The following is a 27950-nucleotide window of genomic DNA, read 5'->3' as shown; positions in this document are numbered from 1 at the left end:
CGAACCGTAAAAATAATGACCGGATGAGACAGTGACGGGCACGAATTCACACTCACAACATACTGGATTGTAAAATATGGTGACAGATCGGGAGATAAAAAAAAATCTGAATTTTATTTCTGGTTAATATAACAAAGATTCGCTCTTATTCTGTGTTCTGAAAAGTTAGAGATTCGCAAAAATCTAAAAGCGAAAAACACAATAGAAATAAACATAAAAGGCCTCGGTAAGACTTGCGGGATCACATCTACCATGATTGAAGAGTCATATGGTAAAACCGCTAATCTATAAACCAGAAGAACAGCGCAGCCGAGAAGAGAATTGGGCGAGAGGCGGCACGGTTATTCTTTGTGAAGCCGCTCGGCCCCGGCGCGCTCGCTGGACTAAATCCCAAAGATGCTGATCATTATTTCTGAGTCATATGGCGCCGTGCAGAAGAAGATGTATCCGACACATTTACACGGTGTCTACCTGCGCTGCAGCTGTCGCTTGTCTAAGTCATTATTAATATGCACATGAAGAGAACATTACAAGGAGGAATTGTGCAAAAAATAAACACGCGTCCTGCGCCGCCTCCATCCCCGGCCTCCCAGGAGCAGCTGTCAAAGAAATGCCCAACTAATTACTGCACGCCTCTGCGCTATAACAGCCTGTCCAGCAATTCCCCCGTCCAGAGAAATGTCGAAAATGAGCCACATTCTCCAAAGGCCTGGAAGGCTGGAGCATGACATTGCGAAAACACGTCGCCACAAAGAGGATTTGTGCAAGGGATACAATCAGCAGCAGCGGTGCCACATTCAATCAGCGCAATACACAGAAAAAAAACGACCCTCGGCGACGACAACCCATCACCCTCTTCTGATATGTCAAGAGTGATCGGAGACGGCGGAAGGACAACATTTTTTGTGACTCGTCCCCTTGGCTATATGGCTCATATGAAATTGTGCAGGATGCAAGTATGGAATGTCCACCCCGAAAACAACTCTTAGCTTTGGAAAAAGGAGTTCTGCTACTGTCCACTGATCATTGTATAGGGAAAATAAAAGAAATAAATGGTAGCAACACCCACTGAGAGACTATACGGGATCGTCATGATTTTCTCTAGACCAGTGTGGTCTCATATTCTACAACATCAATTTTGATAATAATGTAGTTACAGTCATTATAGGGTTAACAGAACAAAACACTGGATCCACCATTCACAATAGATGATCTCACAGCTCACTTCCTCCCCCTCCTGCACAATGACTGATAACACCTCTATATACAGTAGATAACACAGGATCCACCATTCACAATAGGTGATATCACATCTCACCTCCTTCTCCTCCTGTACAATTGTGGCTGACACCTCTATATACAGTAGACAACACTAGAGCTACCATTCACAATAGATTATATCACAGCTCACTTCCTCCTCCTGTACAATTGTGACTAACACCTCTATATACAGTAGACAACACAGGATCCACCATTTACAATAGGTGATGTTACAGCCCACCTCCCCCTCCTCCTGTACAATGATTAACAATAACTCTATATACAGTAGACCAGGGTTCCCCAACTCCAGTCCTCAAGGCCCACCAACAGATCATGTTTTCAGGATCTCCTTAGTATTGCTCAGGTGATAATTGCTTGACCTGTGCAATACAAAGGAAATCCTGAAAACATGATCTGTTGGTGGGCCTTGAGGTCTGGAGTTGGGGAACCCTGCAGTAGACAACACTGGATCCACCATTCACAATAGGTGATGTTACTACTCACCTCCTCCTCCTGTACAATGGCTGACAACACTTAGAATTGGACTTTGTGGCCTGAGTGAAAATTGTTCCAATTCTTTTGCATGTTTATCACACTTAAATGTTTCCGATCACCAAACAAATGTAAATATTAGACAAAGATAACACAAGTAATTCAAAATGCAGTTTATAAATGACTGTTTTCATAATTAAGGGAAAAAGAAATCCAAACCTACAGGGCCCTGTGTGAAAAAGTGATTGGGCCCCTAAACCTAATAAATGGTTGGGCCACCCTTAGCAGCAACAACTTCAATCAAGCATTTGTGATAACTGTGAGTCTTAAAATGCTCTGGAGGAATTTTGGCCACTCATCTTTGCAGAATTGCTGTAATTCAGCCACATTGGAGGGTTTCCGAGCCTTTTTAAGGTCATGCAACAGCATCTCAATTGGATTAAGGTCAGGACTTTGACTAGGCCACTCCAAAGTCTTAACTTTGCTTTTCTTAAGCCATTTAGAGGTGGACTTGCTGGTGTGTTTCAAATCATGGTCCTGCTTCATAAACCAAGTGCTCTTCAGCTTAAGGTCACGAACAGATGGCCGGACAATCTCCTTTAGGATTTTTTGGTAGACAGCAGAATTCATGGTTCCATTCACCACAGCAAGTCTTACAGGTCCTGATGCAGCAAAACAGACCCAGACCATCACACTACCACCACCATATTTTACTGTTGGTATGATATTCTTTTTATGAAATGCTATGTTACTTCTACGCCAGATGTAATGGGACATACACCTGCCAAAAAGTTCAACTTTTGTCTCATCAGTCCACAGAATATTCTCCCAATAGTCATGGGGATCATCAACATGTTTTCTGGCAAAACTGAGATGAGCTTTTATGTTCTTGTAGCTCAGTAGTGGGTTTTCATCTTGGAACTCTGCTATGCTGGCCATTTTTGCCAAGTCTCTTCCTTAGGCCGGGGTCACACATGTGAGAATCTCGGACGAGTCTCACAAGTCAATTACCCGATACTGCCACCGGCACTCGGGAGCGGAGCGTGCGGCTGCATAGAAATACATGCAGCCACACGCTCCACTCCCGAGTGCCGGCAGTGCCGGGTATTGACTTGCGAGACTCGTCCGAGTTTCTCGCATGTGTGACCCCGGCCTTATGGTGGATCTTAACTGAGGCATGTGAGGCCTGCAATTCTTTAGATGCTGTTGTGGGGTCTTTTGTGACCTCTTCGATGAGTTGTCTCTGCGTTCTTGGGGTAATTTTGGTCGGCCGGCTACTCCTGGGAAGGTTCAAAGGTTCACTACTGTTCCATGCTTTCGCCATTTGTGGATAATGGCTCTCACTGTGGATCGCATGACTCCCAAAGCTTTAGAAATGGCTTTATAGCCTCTCAGATGGATAGATCTCAATTGCTTTGCGTCTCATTTGCTCCAGAATTTCTTTGGATCGCAGCATGATGAGTAGCTTTTGCAGACCTTTTGGTCTACGTCACTTTGTCAGGCAGGTCCTATTTAAGTGATTTCTTGATTGAGAACAGGTTTGGCAGTAATCAGGCATGGGTGTGGCTAAGGAATTTAAACTAATCTTCCCAAAGATGTGATAAACCACAGTTAATTTATGTTTTAATGGAGAGGGACAATCACTTTTTCGCTTAATAAAGATCTTAATTTAAAAACTGCATTTTGTGATTACTTGTGTTACCTTTGTCTAATATTTAAACTTGTTTGGTGATCTGAAACATTTAAGTGTGACAAACATGCAAAAGTATAGGAACTCAGGAAGGGGGCAAACACTTTTTCACACAACTGTATATTCAAAAATAGATGGATAATGATATTGCAAATGTAAAGGGAACCGCAGCTGGTAACCACCATGCAACTAATTTGGCAGCAGATGGGTTAACCCAACAGAAGGACGAAACGATCATCGTGTCTTATGAACAATGGCGACCAACTGGGACGAGAAGCATCGAGGCTGATTAAGAAGATTAAGTGGTAGAAGGACGACGGCTTTTATGGCGCGGAGCAGAAGTCGCGAGGTGCGGGCAGGCGGGCGAACAGTTGGCGAGTGGTGAGGAGAATGCTGCAATGCAGGACCGGAGCGCGAGTTTCATTACAAAGTGCAGTGAACCAGAGGCGATCATCTCAAGTTTAGCTAAAGATTTCTGCATGACTGCAGCAAAACAGAAATGACACGAGATGAGCCTCCCACTGCCCGCACTCCACGGCTGCTTCATGCTGTGACTACAGAGCAGACACTGCAGCAGAGCACAGGGAGAAAGAAAGCCTCAGCTGGGTCAAGAGCGGGTGTCATATCTGCTCTTGACTTCTCCGCAGTTACAATATGGCTGCAATAATCATCGCACTTCCCTCCCCATCAATGGGTAACCTCACTCATATTACTGAATCTAGTGTCGTAAACTGACTTGTACCCAACCACAGACCCAGCAACCCAGCTCTTTTACCCCAGCCCCTGTTCCCAGCTCCTACACCCCTCCACTCCAGCCACTGTGCCCCAGCTCCTGCACCCCAAACCCCTGCACCCTGGCTCCTTCATCCCAACTCTTTACCCCAACCCCTGCACTCCAGCCCCTGTACCCCAGTTTCTTTACCCCAGCCCCTGTACCCTAGTGCCCTAACTCCTTTACCCTAGCCCCTGCACTCCAGGATCTGACACTAGATTTCCCAATACAAAACACTTGCATTTTGCAATAGATTTAATCAACTTGATGCGGCGGGTGAAAAATTACTGTAAAAATTTATATAAGAATGGTTGCATACTCCCTTTTGAAAGTTTATGTTCAACCTACAGTTACCAAGCCTGAATGACAGCTCCTCAGTGTCCCTCCTCCCTGTTGCTGAATCTCCAGCCACGAAGCCTGACGAACAGCTCCTCAGTGTCCCTCCTCCCTGCTGCTGATCACCAGCCACCAAGCCTGACTGACAGCTTGTCAGTGTCCCTCCTCCCTGTTGCTGAATCTCCAGCCACGAAGCCTGACGAACAGCTCCTCAGTGTCCCTCCTCCCTGCTGCTGATCACCAGCCACCAAGCCTGACTGACAGCTTGTCAGTGTCCCTTCTCCCTGTTGCTGAATCTCCAGTCACGAAGCCTGACTGACAGCTCCTCAGTGTCCCTCCTCCCTGCTGCTGAGTCTCCAGCCAGCAAGCTTGACTGACAGCTCCTGTGTCCCTCCTCTCTGCTGTTGAATCTCCAGCCACCAATCTTGACTGACAGCTCCTGTGTCCCTCCTCCCTGCTGCTGAATCTCCAGCCACCAAGCCTGACTGACAGCTCCTCAGTGTCCCTCTTCCTTGCTGCTGAATCTCCAGCCACCAAGCCAGACGGACAGCTCCTCAGTGTCCCTCCTCCGTCCCTATTCCCTGCTGCTGAATCTCCAGCCACCAAGCCTGACTGACAGCTGCTCAGTGTTCCTCCTCCTTAGTGCTGAATCTCCAGCCATCAAGCCTGACTGACAGCTCCTCAGTGTCCCTCTTCCTTGCTGCTGAATCTCCAGCCACCAAGCCTGACTGACAGCTCATCAGTGTCCCTCCTCCCTGCTACTGATCTCCAGCCAATAAGTCTGACTGACAGCTCCTCAGTGTCCCTCCTCCCTGCTGCATTTCCTCCCCCCTTGTCTGACTGATAGTTCCTCAGTGTCCCTCCTCCCTGCTGCTGCATTGCAGAGTTTGACAGAGATTGTACTTGTTTTCCATCTGTCTCCGCTCTCCCCTTGCTCCTGTAAAGCCACAGCTGTCAATCAAGGAAGAGGAGGGCGGAGAAAGATGGAAAACAAGTAGGTGGGAAGTCGCACTGAATTGTTCAGCCACGCCAAGGGTGCACCGAGCGCCTCAATACTAGTGTATTTTGGGGTTTTTTTGTATACACACATGCCTTTTTTCCTATAGAGAATCCAATGAGAACGCCCAAGAAAAAAATGCCACATTTAGAGAATTATGCATTAGAAAAAAACAAATACGCAATCCCTCCATATGTTGCGGCTGTGAGACATGCAGCCGCGAGGACTCAAACATATTAATCGAGCACGCAGAAGACACTCTGTTAGCACCCGAGCATACGGATAACACCTCATCCGAGCGCGTATGCTCATCACTAATTAAGGCAATAGCAGAGTGGCAAAAAAAATTATAGAAAAGGAAGGATAGAAAGAAATGCAAAATGTAACGACCATTGGGACAATGTGCAAAAATTTGCCCTTATCCCAGGGACTCATCGCAGTGCACAAATGGGTATTTTTCTTCTCAATGACTCCATCGGCGGCAGGATCTCCGTACGACGAGCCGTGTGAACTGTGATAACGCCGTCCCTGTCTTCTCATCACTCTTCATGTTGGTTTGGAATAATTTTGATTTATGAGTTTTCAGCTCCTGGAATTTTCGAGCTATTGCTTTTAATGAAAAAACCCTTCTCCTTCCCTTCCGGTGATATTGTGATTTATTGGCTCTTAGTTAGTGATGTCGGTCTGACGAACCATCACATCGCGCCTTATCTATCCGATGTCCTTAGCGAATATTTGCTGCAAATTCATGAAAAATTGAAATATTCCCAAACGTTTACTTGCATTGAAATCAAGTCCCGCTAACAAGAAATGCAAACTACTTTCTAGGATTTCGCGGCTCCATCTCTAGTGTCTCGATGCAGGAAATATTAGTTAATCCAACATCATGGCGGCGTCTATTAACAATTTATTTTTTATTGCCGTCAGTGTCAACTTTTCCCTTTTATTTTTTGCACCCAGCCATTTTTATTGGCCATTGTCTGATCTCTAATCACCCATGTTTTCCCGTCACTGGTAATTACTATTTGAACCCAGAGGCTGTAAGGTCTGTCAGCCTCCTCCGAGAATCAAAGCCTGCCAAGGAGCCAGCTGGCAGGAGCATGCAAATGCGGCCCCTTAGAGACACAGAAAGCAACTTCTGCCTGGTCAAAACAGAGACAAAAAAAATCCCCAGCCTTAGGAAACGGGAACCGGCAGCGAATGTAGCCACCAAGTAATCCGTGTTGATTTTTCAATTATACTGCCAGGACTGTGTGAAATTAGAATTCAGTACAACCTCCTGCCTGACAAAGCCGTGAAGAGGAATTCTTCATCATCGCCCCATGACAGTCACTACTTGCAATGGTTGGGGCCAATGACTTGCAATGGTCGGGGCCAAAGACTTGCAAAGGTCGGGGCCAATGACTTGCAATGGTCGGGGCCAAAGACTTGCAATGGTCGGGGCCAAAGACTTGCAATGGTCGGGGCCAAAGACTTGCAAAGGTCGGGGCCAAAGACTTGCAAAGGTCGGGGCCAAAGACTTGCAAAGGTCGGGGCCAAAGACTTGCAAAGGTCGGGGCCAAAGACTTGCAATGGTCGGGGCCAAAGACTTGCAATGGTCGGGGCCAAAGACTTGCAAAGGTCAGGGCTAATGACTTGCAAAGGTCGGGGCCAATGACTTGCAAAGGTCGGGGCCAATGACTTGCAAAGGTCGGGGCCAATGACTTGCAAAGGTCGGGGCCAATGACTTGCAAAGGTCGGGGCCAATGACTTGCAATGGTCGGGGCCAATGACTTGCAATGGTCGGGGCAAACGACTTGCAATGGTGGGGGCAAACGACTTGCAATGGTGAGAGCAAATGACTTGCAATGGTTAGAGCAAATGACTTGCAATGGTCGGGGCCGATGACTTGCAAAGGTCGGGGCCAATGACTTACAATGGTCGGGGCAAACGACTTGCAATGGTCGGGGCAAACGACTTGCAATGGTCGGGGCAAACGACTTGCAATGGTCGGGGCAAACGACTTGCAATGGTCGGGGCAAACGACTTGCAATGGTCGGGGCAAACGACTTGCAATGGTCAGGGCAAACGACTTGCAATGGTCAGGGCAAATGACTTGCAATGGTGAGAGCAAATGACTTGCAATGGTCGGGGCCAATGACTTGCAATGGTCGGGGCTAATGACTTGCAATGGTTGGGTTCAATGACTTGCAATGGCCGGGGCAAAGGACTTGCAGTGGTGGGGGCAAACCACTTGCAGTGGTCGGGGCAAATTACTTGCAATGGTGAGAGCAAATGACTTGCAATGGTTGGGGCCAATGACTTGCATTGGTCGGGGCAAATGACTTGCAATGGTCGGGGCAAATGACAACTCCATCATGCCGGAAAGGAATGACACCTTGTAGATACTTTGCAGAAAGAACAAAATAATCAGGGTTATATTTCACTATTCACATTTTTATAGATTTCAGCACAATACCCCATAGAAACCTTCATCACTGACGCCGCCCCAAATAATGCAAAACAACACTTCTATGGAACCCAACGGACACCATGATCTATAGTCCAATGTGTGACAGAACCGGCACAGATGTGAACAGTGTCAGAGGCTAAAACGAATATACCCATGTCCCTTGACCTCAAATTAAACCATAGCGCTAATATGAACAGGACCTTAAAGGGTTTTTTCGCTTTTAGCACCTTCACTATTCATGTAAAATACTAAAATTAGCTAGTATTCATCCTCCTCGGGTCCAGTGCTGCTCCAGTCTAATTTCTTGATCTACTCCAAGGTAGACAGCATGAGCTGCTGGGCTCAGTGATTAGCTGCAGCGGTGATGAGCGATGTCACAGTGAGCTGGACCCAGGGAGTGATAGCACTACCTCTTTTTGGTATCTTGCATGCCAGGAAACATTTGGAATCCACTTTTTCTAAAAGTATTAAACTCCTTTAAAACAAAAGTGGTCCCTCGCTCTCCACTTGGATCTGTCCATGGCTCTGATCACATTAAGGGCAGGTGTAGACGATCATATGTTCTCCATCTGGAAAACAGTCCGATTATACTCTGATCTGAGTGGGATATGATATTCTCAGATGTCCATTCCGTCAGTCCATGAAAATCGGACTGCACTCGGATGTCATCCGAGTGCAGTCCATTGTTTTACATGGACTTGGAGAGAGGCAAATGATCCATGCTGCGATTTTTTGACATGTGCACGGCCTTACTGGTCCGAATGCGATCTGATTTTTTGATGGCTCACACTCTGATCAAAACTGCGGTCGTCTGCACGAGCTATTATGTTGGAGGCTCTGTCTGCATACACTGACGCACAGTCAGCAGCTGGTCTGATGGGCACCATTGGTATCCAACATATAACATGTCTGGTGTGAACAAAGTCTTAGACTGTGCACACAAAAAGTAACAACACTGGCACCAGGGAGACAACTCTACGCCATACTGATAGTTACAGCCTGACGTAGATACTTATACAGCACAAGGTTACATTGTACAGACCCGTGATTGCTGCGGCGGTCCACTGCAGAGTTTGAAAGCCCCAGTCTGGTTGCTTTTGTGAATCCATTAATCTTACAAGTGCAGAAAACTAAACTCTGCTCCGCATGGGATTTCATTCATTCTCAGCACAAGCGGATGTTCTGCAGCAGCAGGAAACACAGAGACCCATCATCTCTGTAACAAACGTTGCTCGTGGCTCCAAAGCAATGGTGAATATATGAAGTGAATGGGTCATCATTACTAAACACTACCAATGTCAGGTTACGGGCTATTTAAAGGGAAGCGGTCAGGATGATTTTACTACTAAACCAGCGGTCTGGCTGTACAGGTCCTAGTAAAACAATAAAAATGATACCTGTATTATAGAAATCCGATGTGCCAGCGCTGAGAAATCAAGGTTTTGGAGCTACATTCAAATTAGCATGGAAATGTATTGGGGTGTGTCAATACCCTGAGTGCACTGACACGCCCACAGTGCACTTCCAGGCTAATCTGCATGTGTTTTCAATGCTTGATTTCTCAGCACTGGTACATCCGATTACTACAAGACAGGTATCATTTCAGTCCTCGTACTAGGATATGTACAACCGTACCACTATTGTCAGTAGTCCTGACAGATTCCCTTACAGCACTGTTCACACAGAGGTTTTTTGTATGCATTGTTTTTGGCATGAAAAGTGTAGGCTATGGTCAGAAAACTGCATTTTGAGACATGTTAATGAAATACTTTGCTGCTAAAACCATTTTGATCTTAAAGAAAGACAAATTGCAGTAAAAATGCTGAAAGAACGAACAAAGCACAATAGTTCTTCTAAGATAGAAAAAAAAATGCACAGTGTGAATGAGAGACTAGAAATCTCATTCCTTTTAAATGCATCAAAATTTCCATGTGTGAACAAGTCCTAAAAAAGCTAAATGTTGCACCTTACAACAGGGGTGGGAAACTGATGCAGAATCTGCACTGTTCATCCTGATCCTCCTGGTTCATAATTATAATGTCAGGACTAAAGTAAGTGATATTGAAACTCGTCCAGGAGATAATACTATGGCCACTGTAACAGCTGCCAGAACTAACAAGGAGACGCCATTACAACCTGCACGTGTCCCAGAGGCTCAGTAGCCTCAGTGGCCACAATCCCTGCGGTCAATGAAAATGCTTTACAGCCCTGCACACTGACAATGATTCATTACTAATGACGGCCTGTTTCAATGATTGGCAAAATGAAGACAGTCTCCCATTCAGTCCCAATAAACAGATGCCATTCATTAGCCGGCGCAGGTTCGGAGCGGCCCGTGGCGTTAATACAAGGGGCGTTATGTGCTACCTGTAATCACCCCATTAACCGGTGTTTGCCAGTCACCCATAATTTTCCTACGGAGTTTTTTTTTGTAACTTTATTTACTACGAAAAGAGAAAGTGACAAAAATTCCATAAATAACACAAGAAACCTGAATCCAATAATGGATATTTTATTATTAAATAAACGGGTTAATTGGCCAATTATCCTCCTGCCATCAGCCAGCGGGAAACAGGACGACTGTGAGCCAAAATGGGGGCAACAGGGGCAGAACGTGCCAGTCACCTCACATTGAAGGCTCTGACTACAGTTGTAGAGGAGAGAGGAGTGCGGAGGATCCCGGGCGCTGACGAAGGGGAATCCGGGAGATAAGTATAAAAAACTTTCAATTTATTGCAACACGTTTCAGAGTGGAATCTATTCCGAAACGCGTTGCAATAAATTGGAAGGTTGTTTTTTATACTTATCACCCGGATGAACCTTTGTCAGTGGCAGCAGCCACTCCTCTCTTCTTTACTTGTTACGTCCTTTCTTCTTTTGGCGTGAGTATAGCGGCCGGAGAGGCAGTCATGATTGGATTATACATCACTCTTCTTTGTCAAAAAAAGCAGCGAGACGAAGTTTAGTTTGCGAAGAAAAGAGGAATTAGGAAAGTTTGGCTTCTACGACTGCATCCAAAGCGGATCTGTGAGTCCGGGACCTGATCCACGATAAACAAGAGCTAAATGAGCGACATCTCCGACGACGACAGGATTAATAAGGAATCATCTTTAGCATCCAAACAAATGTGATTTAATGACTCAGACTCGGAATGACGGGAGACAGCCCAGAGCTAAAAAAGCACTTTACATCTCCTGGTGGCCGCTGACCCAAAAGAGAAGTCTCCAGGAGGGCACGAGTTCTTAGCAAAAAAGGACGAGCGCTTTCATTACTGTCAGTAATATTGTCCTGTCTACAATATATATATTCATTTTATTCTGAAGAGCGTGGGATCTATTTATAAAATAAAAAAAACACTTATCAATGTATATATGCAGTGGGGAAAATAGGGATTTGATATGCTGCCGATTTTGCAAGTTTTCCCACCTACAAAAAATGTAGAGGTCTGTAGTTTTTATCGTAGGTACACTTCACCTGTGAGAGACAGAATCCAAAAATAAAAATCAGAAAGTCACATTGTATGAGTTTTAGATAATTAATCTGCATTTTATTGTATGGAATAAGTATTTAATACAATACAAAGACAGAACTCAATATTTGGTTCCGAAACCTTTGTTTGCAGTTACAGAGGTCAGACGTTTCCTGTAATTCTTGACCAAGTTTGCACACACTGCAGCAGGGATTTTGGCCCCCTCCTCCATACAGATCTTCTCCAGATCTTTCAGGTTTCGGGGATGTCGCTGGACAACATTGAGTTTTCGCTCCCTTCAAAGATCTTCTTTTGGGTTCAGGTCTGGAGACTGGCTAGGACACTCCAGGACCGTAAAATGCTTCTTAGGGAGCCACTCCTTAGTTACTCTGGCTGTGTGTTTCGGATCATTGTCATGCTGGAAGACCCAGCCAAAACCCATCTTCAATGCTCTTACTGAGGGACGGAGGTTAATCTTGCAATACATGACCCCATTCATCCTCCCTTCAATACGGTGCAGTCGTCCTCTCCCCTTTGCAGAAAGGCACCCCCAAAGTATGATGTGTCCCCCACCATGCTTCATGGTTGGGACGGTTTTCTTGAAGTTGCACAGAACTCAAGAAGAGGCAACACTTTTTCACACAACTGTGTGTGTGTGTGTATATATATATATATATATATATATACACACACACACACACACACACACACACACACATGGCCAAAATTGTTGGTACTCCTCGCATAGTGACAGAAAAAACCCACAATGGTGACAGAAATAAGTTGATGACTGTGACAAGAACAAGGGGGCATTCTCTTCATTTGGAGGAAAGACAACTTCTGCACCAGCATAGAAGAGGGTTCTTCACGGTAAGAGCAGTGAGGCTCTGGACTTCTCTTCCTGAGGAAGTGGTGATGGCCAACTCACTGAATGAATGTAAGAAAGGAATGGATGCTTTTCTTGTGAGTAACAGTATAGAAGGTTATGAATAACAGAATATTATAGGTAGATGGTTGACCCTGCTTAGGGGAAGGAATTTTTTTCCCTATGGAGAAAATTGGCTTTTACTGGGTTTTTTGCTTTCCCCAGGATCAACAATGCATAGTAACATAGTTATTAAGGTTGAAGGGAGACTTTAAGTCCATCTAGTTCAACCCATATCCTATCCTAACTTGCCCTAACATGTTGATCCAGAGGAAGGCAAAAAAAACCCATGTGGCAAATAGTAAGCTTCACATTGGAGAAAAAAAAATCCTTCCCGACTCCACATACGGCAATCAGACTAGCTCCCTGGATCAACGCAATATTAAGGAAACTAGTGTATATACCCTGTAATATTATACTTTTCAAGAAAGGCATCCGGTCCCCTCTTAAATTTTATTAGGGAATCACTCATTACAACATCATATGGCAGAGAGTTCCATAGTCTCACTGCTCTTACAGTAAAGAATCCGCATCTGTGAGTATGCTTAAACCTTCTTTCCTCCAGACGTAGTGGATGCCCCCTTGTCCCCATCACAGGTCTAAGAGTAAAAAGATCATTAGAAAGGTCTTTGTACTGTCCCCGCATATATTTATACATTGCAATAAGATCACCCCCAAGCCTTCGATTTTCCAAACTAAATAACCCCAAGTGTAATAACCTGTCTTGGTATTGCAGACCCCCTAGTTCCCTAATAACCTTTGTCGCTCTTCTCTGCACCGGCTCCAGTTCAGCTATGTCTTTCTTATACACCGGAGACCAGAACTGTACACAGTATTCTAAGTGTGGTCGCACTAGTGACTTATATAGAGGTAAAATTATGTTCTCCTCATGAGCATCTATGCCTCTTTTAATGCATCCCATTATTTTATTTGCCTTTGCAGCAGCTGCCTGACACTGGCCACTAAATGTGAGTTAGTCGTCCACCCATACACCCAGGTCTTTTTCAGTGACAGGTTTTGCCCAGTGTTTTACAATTAAGCCCCCAATACAGAACAGCTGCACTAAAAATAGGCTGAACTAGATGGACATAAGGTCTTCCTTCAGCCTTCAAAACTATGTTACTATGGTGCCCCTGAAAATAATGTGACAGAAGGGACATGTTAAATCGCGGTGTGTCCACTAATTAGCATGACGGGTGTCTTCAATCTTGGAATCAGTGAGTGGCCTGTATAGAGGGCTAGATACTCACTGTGCTGTGTGGTGACATGGTGTGTATCACACTCAACATGGACCAGAGGAAGCGAAGGAAAGAGCTGTCTCAGGAGATTAGAAAGAAAGTTATAGACAAACTGTTAGGCGTTGGGTTCCTGCCTCTGCACAGGAGGGAACTCAAGCCTTGCCTTCTGCGGTCTCCCAATCCGCTCCAGTCGGAGAGGAGGCTGCTCAGCAGAGACGTCGGTCCCAGCGCCTTGCTCAGGTTAATGCTAAGCGTCTGGTTGCTTCTCCTGTCTCTGCTATTGTATCATGCGTCAGTCAGCAGCCAGCAGACGCTCCTGGGACTAAGTCCTGCTTTTCCCCTAGTCATGCTCATGGGACGACCTCTCATTGGAGGTCAGAGGTCACATGCTCAGGTCCCGTTCCTGCTCGGATTGGTCCACTGGGAAGGTCCTGGAAGGACGCCGCTATAAAAGAGTCGCATGGCCGCTCGGCCCTGCGCTAGTATAGACTCTTGTGGCTCATGGTGTGTACGATGACGGATGCTTGATACTGCGAACGACTCATTATGAATCCCCTACCCTTGGTTGTGTCTGTAGTTAGGGTCTTGAGGTTAGAGTCAGCATCTGTCAGTGGCTAGGCTATACGCCACAGTGCATCCCAGTCCTCTGCACTTTCTAGCATCCAATTGTGCCTCTCTGCTCAGGGCACTGTCGTACCGCGCCAGGTGGCAGTAGCCGCCAGTGCGGCACCGTGCGCAACCCTAGCGCTTTCCTCCCCACTCTGGGTAGTTAGTGGCGTCTGCCGAAGCAGTACTGTGCGCACTTGGTGCGATTATATACTCCGTCCTTTTGCTAGCACCGCAGCCGCGGCGCCGAGCGCTGATGGTCTAGAGGAACTCTAGCCCTATGCCTCTGGGACAGGGTTCTGTGACCTTGAATTAGCGCTCACCCAGCCGAGCTCTGTGAGTTCAACAGGCTCCGGCATTTGTTTTAGTGGCTCTGTGAAGCAACAGAGTTCGCTTCCATTCACACTGGGTGAAGTTAACCCACGTGTGAGCAAGCGTTCATAAACCATCTTGTTCCGCCATTACTCAGCAGCAGGTTCCATCTCTGCACGGTGGACCCCGGACTGCGAACGCACCACATATCTCCTCTTATATTATTTGGTGCGTTCCGCAGGCCCTAACACAGACATGTTAAAGGTAAAAGTTATAAGACCATCTCCAAGTAGCTTGATGTTCCTGTGACTACAATCACACATATTATTCAGAAATGTAAGTTCCATGGGACTGTAGCCAACCTCCCTGGACGTGGCCGCAGGAGGAAAATTGACGACAAGTCAAAGAGACGGATAATACGAATAGTAACAAAAGAGCCCAGAAAAACTTCTAAACAGATTAAAGGTGAACTTCAAGCTCAAGGAACATCAGTGTCAGATCGCACCAACCGTCACTGTATGAGCCAAAGTGGACTTAAGGGAGACTACCAAGGAGGACACCATTGTTGAAAAAAAAAAAAAAAAAATCATAAAAAAGCCAGACTGGAATTTTCCAAACTACATGTTGACAAGCCACAAAGCTTCTGGGAGAATGTCCTATGGACACATGAGACAAAAATGGAACTTTTTGGCAAGGCACATCAGCTCTATGCTCACAGAGGGAAAAATGAAACATATCAAGAAAATAACACTGTCCCTACTGTGAAACATGGAGGAGGCTCTGTTATGTTCTGGGGCTGCTTTGCTGCATCTGGTACAGTGTGTCTAGAATCTGTGCAGGGTACAATGAAATCTCAAGACTATCAAGGGAATCTAGAGAGAAATGTGCTGCCCAGTGTCAGAAAGCTTGGTCTCAGTCGCAGGTCAAGGGTCTTGCAACAGGATAATGACCCAAAACACACAGCTAAAAACACCCAAAAATGGCTAAGAGAAAAACATTGGACTATTCTGAAGTGGCCTTCTATGAGCACCGACCTAAATCCTATTGAGCATCTTTGGAAAGAGCTGAGACATGCCGTCTGGAAAAGGCAACCTTCAACCCGAGACAACTGGAGCAGTTTGTTCTTGAGGAGTGGGCCAAAATACCTGTCGAGAGGTGCAGAAGTCTCATTGACAGTTACAGGAATCGTTTGATTGCAATGATTGTCTCAAAAGGTTGTGCAACAAAATACTAAGTTAAGGGAACCATCATTTTAGTCCAGACCTATTTCATGAGTTTTATTTTTTTTAAAACTCTATGGAAGCATGGATGAAAAGCAATGTCTGACTTTTTTGTTCATTTTCATAGATTTTTGATTTATTACGGTACTTTTGTCAGAGTCAAGTTATTTCTGTCACCATTGTGGGTTTTTCTGTCATTAAATGAGGGGTACCAACAATTTTGACCAAGCGTGTATATATAAACACACACACACAGGTGCTTCTCACAAATTAGAATATCATCAAAAAGTTAATTTACTTCAGTTCTTCAATAAAAAAATGAAAAACTCATTCTATAGAGCCATTACACACAGAGTGATCTATTTCATGTGTTTATTTCTGTTAATGTTGATGATTATGACTTACAGCCAATGAAAACCCAAAAGTCATTATCTCAGTAAATTAGAATAATTAACAAAAAAACACCTGTAAAGGCTTCCTAAGCGTTTATAAAGGTCCCTTAGTCTGTTTCAGTAGGCTCCACAATCATGGGGAAGACTGCTGACCTGACAGATGTCCAGAAGGCAGTCACTGACACACTCCACAAGGAGGGTAAGCCACAAAAGGTCATTGCTAAAGAAGCCGGCTGTTCACAGAGTGCTGTATCCAAGAATATTAATGGAAAGTTGGAAAGTTGAGTGGAAGGAAAAAGTGTGGTAGAAAAAGGTGCACAAGCAACCGGGATAACCGCAGCCTGGAAAGGATTGTGAAGAAAAGGCCACTCAAAAATTTGGGGGAGATTCACAAGGAGTTGGCTGCTGCTGGAGTCATTGCTTCACGAGCCACCACACACAGACGTATCCAGGACATGGGCTACTGCAATGCCCAGGGGGAAACTGGATGTTATAGGTGCCAGGGCAGGCCAATAATAAAGAAATTAGGAATGTCACAGGCGGCGGTTGTGACGTGCTCGCCCTGTGCCCCTCACACTGAGCCCTTACAGCCTCTTAGTGTGTGTGCGCGGTTTCAAGGATGAATGCTGACAAGGGTATTAATGTAATCAAAAGTGAGTCATTACTGTATTCACTTAACAATACATAGTCCACAGCGATGGTATCACAGTCCCTCATGCAAGCTTGAAATTTTAGGTAGCAAGAGCGATGGTCACAGTGATGATTAAATGGAATCTTCCCAGTTAATGGCTTGAATAAAGTGATTGGCTGACTGCCGGTTATATACCCGGTTATTATCTTAATTCACAAAGTCCTTCAGTTATATTACTACCAAGTCTGGTTCACTGTGGAAATAGTGCTTACTGCTTATTTACGATTAGGTCCTGATACGGTTCCCTGAGTGGAGAGGCCACAATCCAAGTTGCTGGAGGTCTAGTGTGAAGTCTCCACAATCAGTGATGGTTTGGGGAGCCATGTCATCTGCTGGTGTAGGTCCACTGTGTTTATCAAGACCAAAGTCAGCGCAGCCATCTACTAGGAAATTGTAGAGCACTTCATGCTTCCCTCTGCCGACAAGCTTTTTGGAGATGGAAATGTCATTCTCCAGCAGGGCTTGGCACCTGTCCACACTGCCAAAAGTGCCAATACCTGATGTAAAAACAACAGTATCACTGTGCTTGATTGGCAGCAAACTCGCCTGACCTTAACCCCATAGAGAATCTATGGAGTATTGTCAAGAGGAATATTTTTCCTCCCGCTACTAATGTACCTACACCCGACATTGCCATTTCCGTCTGTGGTTCCACTATTACTCCCCAGCAACATGCCCGCTGTCTTGGGGTCATACTTGATTCCGAGCTTTCCTTTGCCCCCCACATTCGATCACTGGCTCGCTCTTGTCATCTGCACCTCAAAAACATTTCTAGAATTCGACCTTTTCTTACTTTTGACTCTGCAAAAACTCTTACTGTTTCTCTTATTCATTCTCGTCTTGACTATTGTAACTCTCTTCTAATCGGTCTCCCTCTTACCAAACTCTCCCCTCCAATCTGTCTTGAATGCTGCAGCCAGGATCATATTCCTCACCAATCGTTACACCGATGCCTCTACCTTGTGCCAGTCATTACACTGGCTACCCATCCACTCCAGAATTCAGTATAAACTTATTACCCTCACCCACAAAGCCCTCCATGGCTCAGCACCACCCTACATCTCCTCCCTTGTTTCAGTATACCACCCTACCCGCGCCCTCCGTTCTGCTGATGACCTGAGGTTAGTATCCTCAATAGTCAGAACCTCCCACTCCCGTCTCCAAGACTTTACACGTGCCGCGCCAATTCTTTGGAATGCACTTCCCAGGTCAATACGATTAGTCCCCAATCCCCACAATTTTAAGTGTGTCCTGAAAACGCATTTATTCAGACTGGCCTATCGCCTCAACACATTAACCTAACCTATCCCTGTGTGGCAGAGCCAAAAGTTTTACCATAACCAGGTTCCCAGCATCATGTTCCCACATGCTTTATGCATCCATTAGCCCTCTGTGTCTGTACTGTCACACACTTAACATTATGGCTGGTCCATACAATCAGGGCAACTGTTACCACCCACCTTTCGTGTCTCCCTCTTTCCTCATAGACTGTAAGCTTGCGAGCAGGGCCCTCACTCCTCTTGGTATTTGTTATAATCTACTGTATGTGATTATTGTTATGCTGTAATGTCTATTGTCTGTACAAATCCCCTCTGAAATGTAAAGTGCTGCGGAATATGTCGGCGCTATAAAAATAAAATTTATTATTATTATTATTATTAAGAGGAAGAGGAAAAACGCCAGACCCAACAATGCAGACGAGCTGAAGGCTGCTATCAAAGCAACCTGGGCTTCCATAACCCCTCAGCAGCGCCACAGGCTGATCGCCTCCATGCCACGCCGCATTGATGCAGTAATTGATGCAAAAGGAGTCCCGACCAAGTATTGAGTGCATTTACTGAACATACATTTCAGTTGGCCAACATTTCTGATTTTAAAATCATTTTTCAAGCTGGTGTTATAAAGTATTCTAATTTACTGAGATAATGACTTTTGGGTTTTCATTGGCTGTAAGCCATAATCAACATTAACAGAAATAAACCCGTGAAATAAATCACTCTGTCTGTAATGACTCTATAGAATATAGGAGTTTCACTTTTTGTATTGAAGAACTGAAATAAATTCACTTTTTGGTGATTTTTTTAATTTTGTGAAAGCACCTGTATATTTTATGTGATCTTAATATATATCTCTATCTATCTATCTATCTATATATATATATATACTTTTTATTGACAAAAATATATCTTATATAAATTTTTAATATGTTTTCAGTAATGTAATATATTTATTTTATAGATAATTATAAATAAATTTCATACCCTGGTTTAGAAAAAAAACTATTTTCAAGTCAATTTAAGGGAACCTGTCAGCTGATGCATGCTGCCCGAACCATGGACGGCACGGATCATACACAGACTGCGTTACTGCGGCCAGGTATGTTGAATTCTGCAAGGTTTCAGACAAGACACACTTATAAGAAGGCGACGGGGGACTTCATGTCTATAACCAGTCTGACGTTCTGTCTGAGCTGGGAAGAGAGAGCCAGGAGACTGTTTTCTATGGCTCGCCCAGAAAGTTAAGCCTGCAGCCAATCAGTAACCACTGACTGTCTGCAGCGGTCACGTGCAATTCCCTGCAGGGAGAAGGACACAGGAAGAGGTGTGGAGGAATGACGGTGGTCCGGTAGGTTAGTATCTGTACTTTTTTGTTTTATGACCTCCGAGGGTTCACTTTAATATAAAATGAAGTGGACAACCCTTTAACGGGGGTCACTCATTCAGGACCCTCAGCTGGTGTAGATACGAAAAGCGCCTTTCCATATGGATGACTCAATACATCTTTGCATTACAAAGATAGCTAGCTAGGTGGTCAGGATTAGGGGTGTAATACTTTATTTACCCTCCGGAGGCGCCATAGGGAAATTGAACGCAAACTGCCAGGTTCGTTCCCAGAGTACAGCTGATAATTGGGGGTCCGGGCAGCATTATATTACAAGGAGACCTTCCAATAAAAGAAATTATCCAAAGCCCTCACTAGCCGAGAAGTGTTACCGCAGCTCGAAGTTCCCCCTTTCCACAGTTTACATGCAAAGCACAAATGCATGTCTGACATCTTTTCCAGATGGTCTGGCAATTGAAACGCAGGAAATTTCAGCGTGCACCGCTATCTAAATGATCTAAACATAGGCAGCGCATAATTACTTGGACGGAGGTGTGGAATACCAATGCACTTGACTTGAAAAATAAAACCCTAAGATAAGGATCCCTTCTGCTTGTCAGAGATCCCAGCAATGCGTTGCAGGAGGAATATCTGACAGCTTTCACGCCACTTCGCAAGCGCAGGAGAGCTTGTGGTTCTCATTAAACTCCTTCATAGTTTTCATGGAATTCATCAAAGTTTTACGCTTGTCACTAAAAAGTCATTAAAGCGATTCCAACATGAACGGCTTCGGGGGATAAACGGAGCCTTTCCATGGGATGTGAAACTTTAACTCCGCTGACATGGAATGGAGAAAATAATCTGATTTATGCGGAGGGGAAACCATCAAGAAGTTTTGACATTTCAGGTTTTTCCTCCCATTTACTTCACTCTAGTTTATATGTGATTATAGCAAAGTTTTATAATATCAGCCATGAACTGGAGAGAAATGGGAGGAAAACCCAAAAAGTCAAACTTCTTGAGACACAGTGTATGTACACTGCTCAAAAAAAATAAAGGGAACACAAATGGGTCGCCCTCCCAGGGCTGTGGGGTATTTGGTACCGGGCCGGTCTCTCAGAGGGCAGTGTCATAGCAGCGGTGACCCGGTCCGTGGCCCTGGGCGTCCATGTAAAAGGGGTTTGAGTGACAAAATAAAGTTTATGAGTGATTCATGACGCCACCTGTGGTGTTCGGCAAAGGAGGTGTTAAGCCGACGCTGCAGACAGATCCTCTGGGACAGATGGTGTGGTGCAGCAGTGATGTTATAGCCCTCCACAGGCAGGGCCGTTGGTCCCAGGGCAGTGTAGATCGGTGTTGGGGACGAGGGTGCAGTGTATGGCACAAGGATGTAGCAGTGCCGGAGAGTTTGTAGGAAGAAGAAGGCAAGGACACAACAGGGTGCAGTTTCTTTACCTTTACTTGGCAAACGCAGTCCAGGGTCCAGATTACAGATGGCACAGGAGCAGGCTAGCCTGGAATCAACTCAGGGATCTCTCTATCAGATGGGTTGTGTAGTCTCCTCTCTAGCTCTTACTTGAGGTACATGCAGTACTGTGTTACACTGACGTTCCTCCTTCTTCTTCCCTTTTGGATCTGCCTCGTATGGCAGACAGCTGTAGCCCTCTATTTCTCTTGGCTCACCCGTCGCTGTTGTGCCTCCGAGTCTTAGGTGGGAATAGAGCATTTACAGCTTCCTATTCCTCTGGTTTTTATTGCAGGACCTTCAGTATCCATACAACCGTGGAGACCAGGCTCCAGATCATGCGCTATCACTGGGAGGGAGCTCTCTATCCTCAGCTCAACCTCCAGCTTCTCTCCATACGGCTACACTTGTTGCCCTCCTCACACTAACTGACTAATTTCCCCTCCTGGCCCCCAGAGAGAAACTCTTCCCCTTAGTATTGGTTCAGAGCTCCCTCTGCTGGCCTGGAGTGGGAACCATGTTGCATGACATGGCTAACTGCTAGAGAGACCCTTCATTGCTTCCAAGCCTGACATCACCCTCCCTGGAGGAAGGCAATGCCACTGTGGTGACCATGCTCCTGGGGGCGCCACGCTTAAACTACAGAATATAACTCCAAGTAAATCAAACTTCTGTGAAATCAAACTGTCCACTTAGGAAGCAACACTGATTGACAATCAATTTCACATGCTGTTGTGCAAATGGAATAGACAACAGATGGAAATTATTGGCAATTATCAAGACACACTCAATAAAGGAGTGGTTCTGCAGGTGGGGACCACAGACCACAGAAGGTTTGCTGTGTCTGTCAGCGTAGTGTCCAGAGGCTGGAGGCGCTACCAGGAGACAGGCCAGTACACCAGGAAACATGTAGGGGGCTGTAGGAGAGCAACAACCCAGCAGCAGGACCGCTACCTCAGCCTTTGTGCAAGGAGGAACAGGAGGAGCACTGCCAGAACCCTGCAAAATGACCTCCAGCAGGCCACAAATGTGCATGTGTCTGCACAAACGGCTAGAAACTGACTCAATGAAGATGGTCTGAGTGCCCGACATCCACAGATGGGGGTTGTGCTCACAGCCCAACACCGTGCAGGACGCTTGGCATTTGCCACAGAACACCAGGATTGGCAAATTCGCCACTGGCGCCCTGTGCTCTTCCCAGATGAAAGCAGGTTCACACTGAGCACGTGACAGATGTGACAGAGTCTAGAGACGCTGTGGAGAGCGATCTGCTGCCTGCAACATCCTTCAGCATGTCCGGTTTGGCAGTGGGTCAGTAATGGTGTGGGGTGTCATTTCTTTGGAGGGCCGCACGGTGTTGGGCTGTGAGCACAACCCCCATCTGTGGATGTCGGGCACTCAGACCATCCTCATGGAGTCGGTTTCTAACCATTTGTGCAGACATATGCACATTTGTGGCCTGCTGAAGGTCATTTTGCAGGGCTCTGGCAGTGCTCCTCCTCTTCCTCCTTGCACAAAGGCTGAGGTAGCAGTCCTGCTGCTGGGTTGTTGTCCTCCTACAGCCCCCTCCACATCTCCTGGTGTACTGGCCTGTCTCCTGGCAGCGCCTCCAGCCTTTGGACACTACGCTGACAGACACAGAAAACCTTTTTGCCACAGCTCACATTGATGTGTCATCCTGGATGAGCTGCACTACCTGAGCCACTTGTGTGGGTTGTAGAGTCCGTCTCATGCTACCATGAGTGTGAAAGCACAACCAACATTCAAAAGTGACGAAATCATCAGCCAGAAAGCATTGGTACTGAGATGTGGTCAGTGTTTAGGATCGTATTGTCATCAGTGTTTTGGATCAGATTGTCATCAGCGTTTTGGGTCAGATTGTCAACAGTGTTTTGGATCAGGTTATCATCAGTCTTCGGTGTGTGTCAGTTTTTCCCACCAGAGTTTCATCCCTTTTTCTTATTTGCTACCAAAAAAACTAATGAAGCTTTGCCTAGTTTCTCCTATCAAATAAACATTTTTAAAAAACGCACGGCACTAGGGTACAACTAGGACGCCATCCGTGTGCGTTCCAAGGTTTCACAGACCCATAGACTTGATTGGGTGAGTTTGATCCATGGATACTCCACATCTGTATCCCTGTAGTAATAAGTCTTGGTTTCCAGTGTCTGATACATTGTTTTTGCTTTTTTACTACATTCCCAAGATGAGTTTTCCTTGAGTTTTTGATCTGAATCGGCAACATCATAAAGTCACCAAAAAAGCTCATTGTGGAAACATAGCCTACAAGTTAAATGGTTAGTTCCAAAAATATTAAACTATCCCATATCCATGTGATAGGAGGGGACAACTTACTGATCACCAGGGGACTGACACAGGAATACTAACCCCATGCATGGGGCTCTACAGGCTCGTCCTGCAAGTCCATGCTCGGACTCCGCTCCATCCATTTTCTACAAAGCTATGAAAGTAACTGAACGTTGCGCTCTGCAGAATCTCAATTCTCTGGGTTTCCAGAGACCTGTTCTTGGAATCACTGGGGGTTCCATTGGTCGGACCCCCGGCTATCCTATCTTTTGGGGGAATAACCCTTTAATAATCTATTTCTGCAGACATAAAGTGCTTTTATATAATATTCAATCTCCATGCCCAGTTGGGCACTTCCATAAAGTGTTTCCATGCTTGAGCAATGGTCAAACGTCACGGATCATTTTTTTTTTTTTTTTGCCATGGCCAATAAGATACAGGAGGGAAGACACAGAGATTGCACTTCATGATGTGGCCGGCACATAACGCCAGTGTTCATGGACTATACCGGGATCCATATGTATCACAAATGCATAAAAACCATACAAAATAAAACTTGAAAACCTCATGTACTCAGCTCGCGAGTCTCGCAGACCTTCACCGTCAGCTCCATCTACCCCGTAGCTGCAGAGAAAAACCCAAAGTGCCTGCAATCTTCACCGATAACTATCTGCTCCCTAATGACATATACAGCTCAACTACGCAGGAGTGACACCACTTCATACATTTCACTGCAACTTCTCCCGGTCACAAGGAACAACCAGCCAAGAAAATAAATGATGAGAGAGGAGAGCTAGAGACATAGCGGAACTTAGGGGTACGTTCACACGGTGTGGATTTTGGAGAGGATTCTGCTCCTATATCAGTATGAAAAACCACTTTTTCAATAAGCTTCCTAGTGATTTCAATAGTAAAACTTGCCTACAGTCCACGTAGAAAATAGCAGCAACATGTCAATTCTTTCTGACTCCCCCACCACCCCAAAAAAAAAATTTTTTTACCACCGAATCATTAAAACCCCAGGCATAAAAAAACTGCAAAAAACAACATTTTTTTTTTCACTTTTCAGCTCCCGGTTTCTCACATGTAACAGAGCTGTTTCCTATTCATTGCTCCAGGGGTAATATCATTAGGAGGCTTTCAAGCTTTTACAGGCGACCCCGCTATCTCAACTGCTCCATTAAGAAATAGAAAGAGTGTAATAATGGTAATTGGGGGAGGGGGGGTGCCAATATGGTCAATATAAGTCTACGACCCCATGATGAGCGCTTTTGAAAAAAATGCAAGTAACCTACTTTACTTAAAGGGTGCAAAAAATCTGCAACATCAAAAACTCACCAAAAGCTCATAGTAGGAACTATGACCCCATGAAGAGTTATTGGAGAGTTCTGGATGTAGAATTTCGGCACCGGTAACTTGCATTTTTTTTTTATTGCGTTTTTGCGTGCACTTTTTGATGCACTAAAGCCACACGTGCATTTTTTTTTACCTGCAGATTTTCTGCATCTAATGCAGTTCTACGGGGGAAATTCCGAACAGAAAACTCAGCCTGAAAACCGCGAGAAGGGCTGACATGTCGCGGATGTGAAACCCGCACCGCACGTTAGTTTACGGTGAGTAATAAAGAAGCGCAGCGGGCGGGAGATGTCTATAAATCACATCCACTTTGCCGGAACTGTAAGACGCAGCATCAAAAACGCACCAAAAGCTCATGGTGGGAACGTAGCCGAACAGTCCTCCCAATATCCAGGGTGTGGGACTATTATAACATTAGAAAAGAACCTTAGGAAGTCAATTTTCTAAAGTTAGAGGACTTTGTATCTGCTATTTACAAAACAGGTAAAAAAAAAAATGAATAAATAAAATAAAAAAGCAACATAAACAAATGTATCAACGACATGCAACACAATAAATAATCTGCATCAACCATAAATGTAAAGAAGGTCTCTCGGCTCCTACTTACAGCCTCTCCGTGTTCCTTGGGATATTTTTCGGAACCATTTTTAGACCCAACCCATGACAATCCACCGTGGTTCCGCTACAGGAGCACAGAGCCGGGCATCCATTGGCACACACTTGGCAGATGCTGCTCCAAGCCAGTATCCACACTCCGGCTCTGAGCCACAATGAGAAGCTAGAATAATATGAATATCCCCTTACAGCCATGCTGCCAGAAGAAGGTTTCCAGCCTAAAGACTGCGCGGAGCCCTTTAAATCATCAAGAGTCCTAAAGCAAAAAAAAAAAATTAAAAATTAAAAAAACATAAAAAAAAAGGATCCAGGTAAGCTTCTTCCCCCCTCCAAAAAAAAAAAAAAAGAAATCCTTGGCAAATCCCAGAATGGAAGAATAAAAAATAATAAAAAAAATAATAATGTAGAAAAAAAATTGACTGTAACAATTGCAATCTTGGAGTGTTACAAAGACTCAGTAATCCTTTTCCTTTTTTTTTTAGGCTCTCAGGCTGCTAGGAAAATGCTGCTCTCACAGTGCAGCCAGCACCTTCCTAGTGCCTTGGTCTCTGTGCAGGAAGTGTGCTCCTGTGTCTCTGTGTCTGGAGGTCCCTGTGCACACTGAGCCTTCTTCTCTCCTCTGCTCTCTGTGTCTGGAGCTTGGTACCAGAATAAATAAGAGGGGAGAGAAAGCAGCACACACACACAGGCACATAACAGCAGCCATCCATCAATGGAGAGACACACAAATATCAGGCTGACTCCTCCCTGCTCCCTCCTCCTGTCTGGTGTGTGCAGGGCTTTACCCCCTACAGAACAGCCAGGGGAGAGGAGGGGGCTCATTGACTAAAAAACTCAGCAACTGCACTGGGTCTTGCAGACAGCACATCTGCACCACTCGCTCCTTAGCACTCAGCGCCTTGCTAAAATAAGAAGACAAATGGCCAATATTACTGCCCCGATGGCCAGAGAGCTTTCCCATTTTGCCAAAAAAAAACCTAAAAAAAAACGTTTTTTTTTTAGCTCAAACTAAACGGAGGGTGCAGAATTGAAGCAAAACATATTTAATAATCATCTTTATATAGCACTGTCATATTCCGCAGCACTTTACAGACATTATCATCGCTGTCCCTGATGGGGCTCACAATCTAAATTCCCTATCAGTCTGTCTTTGGAATGTGGGAGGAAACCGGAGAAGCCGAAGGAAAACCCACGCAAACACGGGGAGAACATGCAATGTGGTGGGGATTTGAACCCAGGACTGCAGCGCTGCAATGCTGACCAATGAGCCACCGTGCTGCCCATATAGTTGGCCGAAAGCTGAGACTTCATGACTTATTCCGATGGGTGCAGAATTTCTGCCCTTCCTGAATTTCCCCCATATTTTTTTGCTAACCCCCTCTACCAAAAAAAAAAAAAAAAAAAAAGGCACGGATAATGTTTAGTACTTTTTTTTCATTACAAGGATAAGGCCGAATGTTTATGGGATTATTATTCTACTCAATGGCCGCTCAGCACAAGAGACACCGAGCCAATGTGTTAGTGGAAAGGGTTACTCCTCGCATACATAGGAATCATTAATGGGCTCACAGCAAAAGTCTGAATTAGGTTACACCCCCCCCCCCCCAGATAAAAACTTGGCACAATAGTTGGCAGGGTCATGGCACATAGGTCAGTCACAGAAGGAAAATCCTACTAAAATGGGCATGTATTGTAGTTTTCTCGCCCACCACCATAACCATTTCATGCATTGGCACCCCAAAAAATGCCCCCCCCCACCTGGATACCTCCACAGTGATTTCCTTCACACAATTTTCCCCCATAGTGCCCTCCACATGTACAGTGCTCCCAGCAAAGCATGATGCCCCCACAGTCCAACACACAGTATGATGCCCCCACAGTCCAACACACAGTATGATGCTCCCGCAGTTCCCCCAAACACATAATGAAGCCCCCATAGGGACCCCTTCACATTATGAGGCCCCCATAGTTACCCCCTCCCCCCAGATAGTATGATGCCCCCACTTTACCCTCCAGAAACTGTCTAATAAAGTAAATATAACTCCTCTAGCCCTGCTCCCACAATGCGCCACTCCGGTCTGTGTGGTGAGCGGACTGAGGCTCCGCGCAGGCAGTGCGATCTAGTGATATAACCGATGCCTCCGGTTTCCTATTTCACCATTGTAGTCGACTGCATCTTGAGGATGCAGATACCATTGAAGTCGAGACATGTTTTTGGGGGCACAGATATTCAGCACAGGGACCCCCTGACTTACAGGCCCCCTTGCGGTTGCATGGTCTACCCCTATAGTAGTGTGCCAAGATAGTTATATAGCTTTTCTGCACTGCTCTGCTGTCACACGCTATCTGTAATGTGTATTCAGTATTTTATAGGTTTTTTCTTCCTATTTCTATTGTTAAACTTTGAGCAGTTACGTCCTGTCACTATCCAGATTCACCACAAAGCGGCCGCTGCATTCCCTGCTTCGGCTTTTATACAGGTTATACTTACTATAGAATGTGATGTCATACCTGCAAGACATTATGGGCAAGTCTATGAGTTTCTTTATGTGGTGGACACTTTTTGTAGTCCATCGGTGTGGAAAAAATAAGTCAACACGTCTGATTTGCAGCTCATTTATGTATCAAACTCTCCCATTTAAGTGAATGGGTCCACAAAAAAACAAACGGATGGCACATTGATATCCTCTGCATTGCATTCATCTGCTATCCATTGTTTACTATTACTGAGAGAATCTTAACAGTTTGTCACTT

General features: G+C 45.2%; 1 protein-coding gene across 1 annotated transcript in view; it reads right to left on the bottom strand.

Moving 5' to 3' along the window:
* SLIT1 (slit guidance ligand 1) overlaps nucleotides 1-25945 on the bottom strand; it is a 424914-nt gene extending 398969 nt beyond the window's left edge. The window contains exon 1 of the mRNA XM_073552870.1: nucleotides 25189-25945. Within this exon, the coding sequence (XP_073408971.1) occupies nucleotides 25189-25391 (203 nt within the window). The 5' untranslated portion in view covers nucleotides 25392-25945. The remainder of the gene's footprint in view (nucleotides 1-25188) is intronic.
* Nucleotides 25946-27950: the final 2005 nt, after the last annotated feature.

The sequence above is a fragment of the Dendrobates tinctorius genome, unplaced genomic scaffold (genome assembly GCF_039654945.1).
Source record: "Dendrobates tinctorius isolate UK_male_01 unplaced genomic scaffold, ASM3965494v1 ptg000196l, whole genome shotgun sequence".
Taxonomy (NCBI): Eukaryota; Metazoa; Chordata; class Amphibia; order Anura; family Dendrobatidae; genus Dendrobates; species Dendrobates tinctorius.
Note: the sequence above shows the minus strand (reverse complement) of the source record. Positions and strands in the feature narration are given on the sequence as shown.